This window comes from Microplitis demolitor, chromosome 2 (genome assembly GCF_026212275.2).
Source record: "Microplitis demolitor isolate Queensland-Clemson2020A chromosome 2, iyMicDemo2.1a, whole genome shotgun sequence".
NCBI classification, from domain to species: domain Eukaryota; kingdom Metazoa; phylum Arthropoda; class Insecta; order Hymenoptera; family Braconidae; genus Microplitis; species Microplitis demolitor.
The window spans coordinates 15,337,136-15,347,241 of record NC_068546.1 but is presented as its reverse complement, the minus strand read 5'-3'; the positions used below and the strand labels follow the sequence as shown (position 1 = coordinate 15,347,241).

Sequence of the window (10,106 nt, the reverse complement as noted above, 5' to 3'; positions counted from 1 at the left end):
CGTATTAAAAATTTTCTTTTGCATTTTGACTCATGGGCTTTTGTAGAGGACTGAATTTGCTACAAAAAAGGTCCTTCGAGTCGAGTCTGTAACTTAATTAGATTTCTACACAAATCGCTTCTTAGATTAAAATTTCGTCAAAATAGTACTAACTCTCATCTATCGCCCAAACTATTGATAATGCATAAAAAAAGTAAAGAACAATTTTTTAGGAAATTTTATGCCCCAACATTTTTTAATTGAATAATTTGTCATAACTCTCAAAGTTCAGTAACTACAGCCTCTTAGAATATAAAATCAGGGAAAAATTTATTTTTTATGTCTCCGAAAATAATTTAATAGATCTACGTGAAAAAGTCGAACCCACAAAATGTACGTCATCGGACTTTCTAAAATCGAACGGCAGTTAAATTTTTAAAACCAATAAATCTACAGTTATTACTGGCTTTGTAAGTCTCATATATTTAAGAAACTTTTTTTAAACTATTTAAGTAACTTGATTATTTATGATAGGTCTAAAATTTATACAGACCTTATGTAGTATCAGTACTTATATCACAATTTGTTGGTTCAATTTTTTTACGTATATCTATGAAATTAATTTTTGGAGACGTAGAAAATAAATTTTTCCCCGATTTTATATTTTAAGAGGATGTAATTACCAAACTTTGAGAGATACGACAAATTATTTGATCACAAAAATTTTAGGCCATAAAATTTCCTACAAAATTGTTCTTTAAATTTTCATCTATTATCAATAGTTTAGGTAATAGACGAGATTAAGTGCTATTATTACGCAATTTTAATCTAAGAAGCGATTTATGAAGAAATCTAATCGAGTTACCGACTCGACTCAAAGGACCGTTTTTGTCGCACATTCAGTCTTCTACAAAAGCCTATAAGTCAAAATGCATAAAAAAAATTTTAATACGGTGAGCGGAAGGAAAGAGTTATAAAAAATTATTCTTCAATGTTATTTAAATAGGAAAAATGAAAATTGGATTAGCAACGGGTTACAATTGAAATTAAGAGCTGCCATGCAGCTCAAAATTTTTGTTTTTCGACCGACTACAACATTTTTGGGTGGGAATTAATAAAATGAAATGTTGCTCTAAAATGAAGCACCCTGTTATAAACATAACACATACACAATACAAGAGAGATAAGTGGAAACAGGCAGTGCCTTCTGTCTCGCTCATTTTTGTTGCACTTTTTCATGACGTTTTACTTTTTCTGTGTTAGGTCCCCACCTTAAATACTTGTAAAAAACCTTAGTTTCAAAAATTTATGGAGTACTAATTATACTTACTTTTTTTTGCAATGAATCTAACCAAATTTGACGTCTAATCACTTAAAATGCGAACAGTGGATTATTCGTGAAAAAAGAAATAAATTCATCGCTTGAATTAACAGAAGTATTCTTACAACTAATTACAGAACATTTAAAGAAAGCTTCTTTTTTTTTTTTATTTTATAATTTAATGATCAACAATCGCACTTTTTTTATAAAACAAATCACTCACATCTGCATGTAACAGCATGAGAAACTGTCAAAATATTCGACATACAGTGCGAAAAAGCGCCACCACTGACGCTGGCCTCGATGGCTTCAGAGAGAATAATACTAGCAAAGTCTAAAAAAGCTTCGAAGATAATTTTCATCTTTTTGAATGTGTAAATTTGTAACGTAAATCTTGATCATTTTTGAGATGGAGACGCGAAATAATCGGAGAACCGTAGGTAGTCACCCAAGTTATTTAATTTGAAAATGGCAAATTTACAATACGACTCAAAATAATAATAAATTTGAATTTTAAATAAGTGTTCAAAACGGCCCAAAAAGAATAATTATAAATTATAAAAAAATAATGAGTGAACCTGAACCAGCTCCTCAGGCTAAGTTAGTGAACAACGCTGCCAGCCCATGTTTACAAAACGGACAAAAATTATTTATTCACGGGGAAAGCTTGCGAGAGGGAAATCCGTGAGCAGTCAAGTGACAGGGCGGATAAACAATTGATCGAAAATTAATATTAAATATGCGACAATAATGATAGCAAGAAGCAATAAAAAGTATACGTAAATTTCAAAAATAAAAAAAAAATAGCAGGAAAAGACCTAGGAAAATTAATATCAAATTTCTCGATAGCTTTTGGTTTCTAAGTATTAAATCAAACATAAGAATAATTCTAAAATTTACTTACAATAATTATTTAATTAATATTTTTATTAATCAACATTAATCAGTCACTAGCATGTGTAATCATTTGTTATGTCCAACTAGTAGCTTGTACTGTGATGTTGGACAAATTATTATAATTATTATTTTCGGCCCTAGTCTTTCGACCAATAGACCGGGATCACACTGAGTAATTATCTGGAAGGGTTTTCGAAATAAAAAAAAATGTTGTAAATATGAATTCCACTATTATATATTCTACAATTAAAATTTCTAATGTTATGATTACAATAGATCTCAAAATTTGAAATATTTGATAAATGTATTAGGAGGCGACCTGCCAACGCCTTTTACATAGACATAATTATCATAAATTTAAAATTCATGCGGGGATAAAGGTGGCCACGTGCCTACTCTTTCTCGTATAATAAGAATTTTCAATAAAATATTCGCTATTAGAATACTTCAATAACGTAAAATGATTCGTAGGGGATTTTGTTGGTTGGAAACTTGTTTGATTACAAAGAAAATATAACTTAAATTTACAGTACCTGAAGTTGTTGAGACTGGAGTATACTTCTGGTAAACACTGAGTTTACTGTACTATACTTTTCCCGGTTACAATTTATTTTGACGTAAACTCGATATTTTTAATTTAATTATTCACTAACTGAAACAATATTTACTAAATACTAATATATAGTTATAAAATAAAGTGTAAGGACACTTGAACAACTAAATAAAACAACAAAGTGTGAGATCACTTGTGAATGAAAAACTAGTACGGAACTAGTGTAAAGTGTGAGAACACTTGTAAATGAAAACTAGTACGGAACTAGTGTGAAGTGTGAGAACACTTGTAAAAAAACTAGTACGGAACTAGTGTGAAGTGTGAGAACACTTTGTGATGGCAGGCCAGTTGGGGCGGACCCGTTTTGTTTTCTTTTGTGTTTTATTCTTACAACTATTGATTCCTTATATCTACTACTATACTAGCTACTATTTATCTAAATTACTACTATTCTTATACTATGACTACTTGTTAACTACTAAACCTATAACTAGGATGCTTATTCTAACTATTATTACTGTACTTAAAACCTACTTTTTTTATAATAACTAGGACTACTATTTAATTACTACTTATTTACTATTTGTGATATATTACTATTATTATTACTTACGACTAAACCTAAAACTAGGGTACTTATTCTAATAATTATGACTACTTAATGCTACTTGTAACGATTGACGAAACCTAAAACTATGGTACTTATTATAACTACTATTTTATACTTAAAACCTATTTATCTAATACTAATTACTACTTGTTTATTGTAATCTACTTAAATTTGGTATTATAACTATTATTTACTATTATTTCTATTAATATACTTAAACTATTGCTATAACTATAATGGATTTATTTACTATGGCTGTGTCATATTAGTACTAAGATTTGGTGTGATATTACATTGGTACGAGTGTATAGAATGGTAATATGAATACGCGCCGAGTGAAAATATTCTAAGTCCCGAGCCAGTAAATTTAAAGGAGAAGGAAAAAAATGTGAAAAATAATTCCATATGAATCTTTTAAAAGATTCAAGAGATTGAAAGGAATATAAAATAAGACAAAATATGAAAAATAATGTGAGAGAGTTTAATTTAACTTAGTATTTTAATCGCGTATTCTTTCATTCTCTCTCCGTTCGCTCGCGAGTGCGTAAGCCGTAAGGCTAACTTCTCCGTAATAGATGTTTACTCAAAGTCTTAAACACATTCTTTTTCCTTTCAAACCATATTTTATATTTCGTTAAATTATATTTTTTCAATTCTCACTGATATTAAAACACAAAACTTAGAAGAAATTCAATCTCTTGAATAATATTTCATCGTTTTTCTGCTTCCTTTGATTTTTGACGGTTGGACTTAGAATATTTTCTCGATCACTACGCTTTAGAAAGCAACGCTAGAGGGCGATGGAATTTATCCTTTTCCGTATGTGTGACGGATGGCTCAAGTAATAAAAGCGCTCGTTAAAGCCCGTATTGGGCAACTTAGTCTCCCGAGACGTTTTCTGGAGGAAGACCATTCCCTGGACAACATCTGGAACTTCGACTACCCCGAGTCCGACCGGACCAAGGTAAGCGAAATTTTGATTCTCGGGGAGATTTAAGGGTCCCCACTCTGAGGCCTTCTGCCAAGGGGTGGTAGGTAGAACTAGCCGTGTAGGTGGGGGTTTGACGGAGACCATCCGCTTACCCTCAGGGAAGGGGAACTCGTGCAGGGCCGACGGGGAAGTCGACCAGACACCCCTGAAGCATCCGGGAGAGGGGTAGACCCGCGTTACTAGTCCGCGTAAATTGTGTGTGTGTGGGAATTGACCGCGTAACCGTGTGTACGTATTTACAGAACCGTGATAAACCGTGATTTGAAATAGTTTTAAATAATTAAAAAAACCGTAATCATTTATTGTAAAGGTAGTAGAACAAGGGCTCGAAGCCTATGTAAAGGTTTGATTTGAATAAACTTTAAAGTATTACATTTAATATTGTCTATCTTTTGAAAACCCCCTTTGTTTTCAACCCTGGACTCCGGCGAGCTAAACCGAGCCAAAGGGGTAGTTTTGTATATCTTCTAATTTTGCTTTCTGGGATATTTTATTGGCTAATCATTAAATTTCCTTGCATTCAGATATTATTTGTCTATTTACTGTTTTGTCTTTTCTGGTTCTGATTTGGTTCATTTCCGACTTATCAATGAATAACTTTTAATTGGCAGCGGAAATCAACCCCAGTTTTACCCGTTACAAATTTTGGCGCTCGAACAGGGACCGTGAGTATAATTTCCGAAGTATCGGGTAGAATTAAAACCGTGTTAAAATTTTTTAATTCATAATGCTTAAAAAACCGGCAACGGGAACCCAGACGTGGGTATGGTCTCTAAGGAAAGAGGACGTGATAAAAGAACTCCAAAAATACCGCGTAAACCCCGAACCGAGGGCGACACTAGCCGAACTAAGATTCTTACTGCGAACCGAGTTAAACAAAACGCGAGCAGCTAATGCAGGTCGTGCGGGCCGATACGATCAACTTTTACTCGATCTCGATCGATCTGAGGCGGAGTTGGACAACCTTGAAAACCCAGAAGCCGCGATCGAGGACGAACCCCTATCAGACGACGACCAAGACAACCGCGACCAGTCACCTGAGGCAAGAAGGGCCGATCAACGTAAAGCCCGCGAAGAAAGAATGCGTGCTGAAATCGAAAGGGAAGAACGCGAACGCATGGAAGAAGAAGAACGAGAGGAAATGGAACAGCAGGAACGGGAACGGGCTGATCGAGAGGAACAAGAACAGATTGAACGAGAAGAGCGAGAGAGAATTGAGAATGAGGAACGCGAGGAACGAGAACGCCGAGCCCGTGAAGAAAGGGAACAAACCGAAAGAGAAGCTCGCGCAGCCGCGGAACGAACGAATCAAGAACGACGAGAGCAATTGCGACGGGAAATTCGGGCGCGACTTTTGCGTGAGAGAGAAGAACAACGAATACATGAAGAAGGTCGGGAACCAGAAAGAGAGGAACGAATGAGACGTGAGAATGAACGAGTAAGAGAAGAGAATGAGCATGAATTGAGGGAACGGTTACGACAGGAAATCCGAGCCCAGATCCTACGCGAAGAAAGTGAGAGACGAACGCGGGACGGTAGAAATTACCGATCAGGTCATGACTCTGAGGAAAACCCCCAACCAAGAACAACATCCTCAAGGCATGGTACCCCGTTACCAAATCGCGTCCGACAGTCACTGCTGACAGATGACTCAGTCGAGCTTCGAAAGAGAGATTTGGTCCGGAAATGGGGCGTCGTATTCAACGGGGAACGCGATGTCCAGGATTTCCTGGAACGGCTCGAGGAATTAGCGGAAAGCTATGGGTACGAGATGGACCACCTAGTGCCATGCATCCCGATTTTGCTCCGGGAAAAAGCGCTCCTTTGGTACAGGAATAACAAGAGAGATTGGGTTTCGTGGGAAGACTTTGTGTCGGATTTGAAAGCCTTCTATTTGCCTCCAGGCCTCGAACTAGAGCTAGAAGAGCAAATCCGGAACCGCGTACAAAGATCAACCGAAACCGCGGCAGAATATGCAACCAGATTGCAAACGCTAATGAGAAGACACGGTCAAATGACAAACACAGCCCGTCTTACTCGTTTGTACCATAATTTGAGACTCGAGTATCGCCGATACATTAAACGTACGGAATTTACCACTGTTCCGGAACTTTTACGACTCGCGGGGGAATATGAACAACTCCTCGCACAGGAAAGAGCCCCTCCGACCAAAGAAGCCAAGCAACCACCCCGAAGACCCGTGGCAATTTATCCAAAAACACAAACTATACACGCGCTATGACTCCACGCCAGTACAAGGATCAACAATGGGCAACCATATTGTGCGATCAACTGGTACCGCGTGGGTTGCCATAAAACATGGGAACCAAGAATATACCTTACCGTTTCATGTCATCACTGCGTACACGAATGACATGCTTCTGGGTATTGACAATTTGTCAGAGTTGGGCTACCAATTGACACGCCAACCCGGGACATTTGACTGTCGTACCCTCGACATGAAGCATGATCTAGAAGCAGCTCGTCAGGAAATCAAGACCTGGCTCAAATTGGACGAAACGATAGCGGGTCCAACCCGGTGTGCGACTCACAAAATCAAAATTAAACCGGGAACTGAACCGGTAAAAACGCGTTACTTTCCAAAGAACCCTAAAATGCAGCAAATCATGAATGAGGAAGTCGACAAGATGTTGAAAGATGGAATCATCGAACCATCAAACAGCCCATGGAACTCTCCTGTCGTGCTAGTGCGAAAAAAAGACCGGAAATACCGTTTTTGCGTGGACTTCCGGAGAGTTAATGATGTCTCCGAGAAAGACGCATTTCCTATACCGCATGTAAACGCATCACTCGATAAATTGAGAAAAGCAAAATTCATCAGCACTATCGACTTAAAAAGTGGGTATTGGCAAATACCCTTAGAAGAGTCCAGTAAACCGGTTACCGCGTTCACCATACCCGGTCGTGGTCTGTTTCAATTCCGCGTAATGCCTTTCGGACTACATTCCGCGCCTGCGACATTCCAGCGAGTGATGTATGAAGTCCTGGGTGCAGATATTGAAGACCATGTGGTGGTATACTGGGACGACATAATAATCGTCAGCCAAACTCTGGCCGAGCACATGGAAATCCTGAGGAAAGTCATGTCACGACTCCGCGCCGCAAACCTGAAACTGAACCCCGAGAAATCCCACTTCTTAAAACCAAGTACCGTGTATTTGGGACATGTGATTGACGAACAAGGGATCCGGACAGATCCGGAGAAAGTCAAAGCAATCACGGAGATGGCCCCACCGCGTACAACTAAAGAACTACGCCAGTTTTTGGGAATGATATCCTGGTACAGACGATTCATCCCCAACTGTGCAGACTTAACTAAACCACTAACTTCCCTGCTTCAAAAGAAGAAACGTTGGAGATGGGAATCCTCGGAACAAACCGCGTTCGAGACTTTAAAAAACCATTTAAAATCGGACCCCTTATTAGTCCCCCCAGACTTCTCGAAACGTTTTTTCGTTCAAACCGACGCTAGTGACGTAGGAATAGGTGCCGTCCTGACACAGGTACAGGATGGTAACGAGAAAGTAATAGCCTACGCGAGCCGGTCGTTGAACAAAGCCGAGAAGAACTACACGGTGACCGAGAAGGAGTGTCTCGCAGTGATCTGGGCGATCCAAAAGATGAGACCATACCTCGAAGGGTATGCGTTCACAGTCATCACGGACCACCAGTCATTGAAATGGCTGCGGACAATGGAAAGCCCGAGTGGTCGAGTGGCCAGATGGAACCTGTTCTTACAACAATACGATTTCGACATCGTGTACAGAAAGGGGAAATGGAACAAAGTAGCCGACGCGTTATCGCGTAGCCAACCAAGTCATAGTAATGACATCAATGACTCTGCAACACAGCTCGTAGTAGAATCACTAGAACTAGGTGATGCGTGGTATGATCGAATAAAAAGAGGGGTCGAAAATGACCCACAGAAATACTCCGAGTATTGCCTGGAAAACGGGTTATTATACCGACACGCATATCATAGCCTAGACTATACTGACCGAGGCGACACCTGGAAGTTGTGTATCCCAGCAGCAGGGGTGAGACGAATCATGAGAGAGAATCATGACGTTCCTGCGGCAGGACACGGTGGAATCGCGAAAACGATCGCCAGAATCTCGCGCTATTACTACTGGCCGAAAATGAGGGCTGAAATCACCGATTATGTGCGACGGTGCATAAAATGCCAAGCATATAAACCCTCGCAACAACCCCCATCCGCCCCAATGGGCACTATTCCAGCCACTCGTCCATGGGCGGTCGTATCAGCCGATATAATCGGGCCTAAACCACGATCATCCAGTGGAATGGCATACTTAGTCGTGTTCCAAGACAAATTCACCAAGTGGATCGAGATCCACCCACTCCGGCAACAAAAGGCATCAGCTATCGCCCGAGCATTCAAGGAACATGTAGTACTACGATTCGGAAGGGTGGAAACAGTAATCACTGACAACGGAACCCCTTTCGTCAGCAAAGAATTCACTACGGTGCTCAAAGATTACCATATAAAACACGTACGAACGCCGCCTTATTCGCCACAATGTAATCCCGTAGAACGCGCCAATCGAGTTATAGGAACCATGATCGCGCAATTCGTGGGGGCGAATCAGAAAAACTGGGACAAACTCATACCGGAACTAATGTTCGCTTATAACACCGCGAAACATGACACGACCGAGTTCTCACCCGCGTATCTGAATTACGGGCGTGAAATTCAACCCCCTGTATCAGAGAAATCTCGACAGGAACCTGAAAACCGCGAACCATACGACGTACCGCGCTCAATAAAAGTCCTAGAGGAGACTATCGAGTTAGTAAACGTAAATCTAGCCAAGGCTTACGGCCAACAAGCCAGATATTACAATAAAAAACGGGGTTCCTGGCAACCAGCTCTCGGAGAGCCGGTCTGCAAACGAGAGCACCATTTATCGTCCGCGATCGACAATTTCGCGTCAAAACTCGCCGGAAAATTTACCACGGGCTACACGATTACAAAAATCGTAGGACCCTCGGTCTATGAAGTCACAAAGGACGGAAAGACCGTCACCGCACATATAAAAGACCTGAAACGATATCATGACAATCGTGACCCAGGAAATCCTGAACCTGAACCTGAAAATGAACCTGAAAAGCATGATCCTGAACCTGAAAACTTTGAATCCCGACGTGTAACCCGGGCTATGACCAAAACAAAAGCCCTTTTGGCTCCTATCGTTGAAAGTCCGAGTTGAAAGAAAATAGTCATCCCCATAAAAGGGGTTGGACTAGGTTTCTATGACAAATGGTTGGAATATAACCAATTTTCTTGTATGCTTATAAATTCACCAACCTGTATTTTAGCACCTTGTTCTACTACCCCAGACCGTGAAAATTTTCGGAACCCGAGAACGAAAAAAATGAATCTGGAAGACAAGAATGAGAATGTTTAAATAAGCCGTGCGAAATAGGTATTTCTTATTTTTTTTTCGACAGATACAAGCAATCAAGGAGAATGGAGCAGTTCACGATGGAGGAGGAACTATGGCTACTGGAGGAGATGCTCCAGCGACCACCCCAGCTGGTACTCACACCTGCCACCACACTCCCAGCTGCCTCGGCGACAGCAGCAACAACAACAACAACCACGGCCACCGACACCAGGGAAAGGCCCAACATTCGGCTGACAAGTGTCGAAAAGGTCAAATACCATCTGGTAAGGAAACCCGAGCCCTACGATCCGGCGAAACCAGGGTTC

At 40.0% G+C, this 10,106-nt stretch overlaps 1 protein-coding gene across 1 annotated transcript; it reads left to right on the top strand.

The window, feature by feature from the left end:
* The first annotated feature begins 5,078 nt into the window (after positions 1 to 5,078).
* LOC128667354 (apical junction molecule-like) lies at positions 5,079 to 6,593 on the top strand. Its single transcript, XM_053737022.1, has one exon. It carries the CDS (start codon positions 5,079 to 5,081, stop codon positions 6,591 to 6,593), a length of 1,515 nt encoding a protein of 504 aa, XP_053592997.1.
* Positions 6,594 to 10,106: the final 3,513 nt, after the last annotated feature.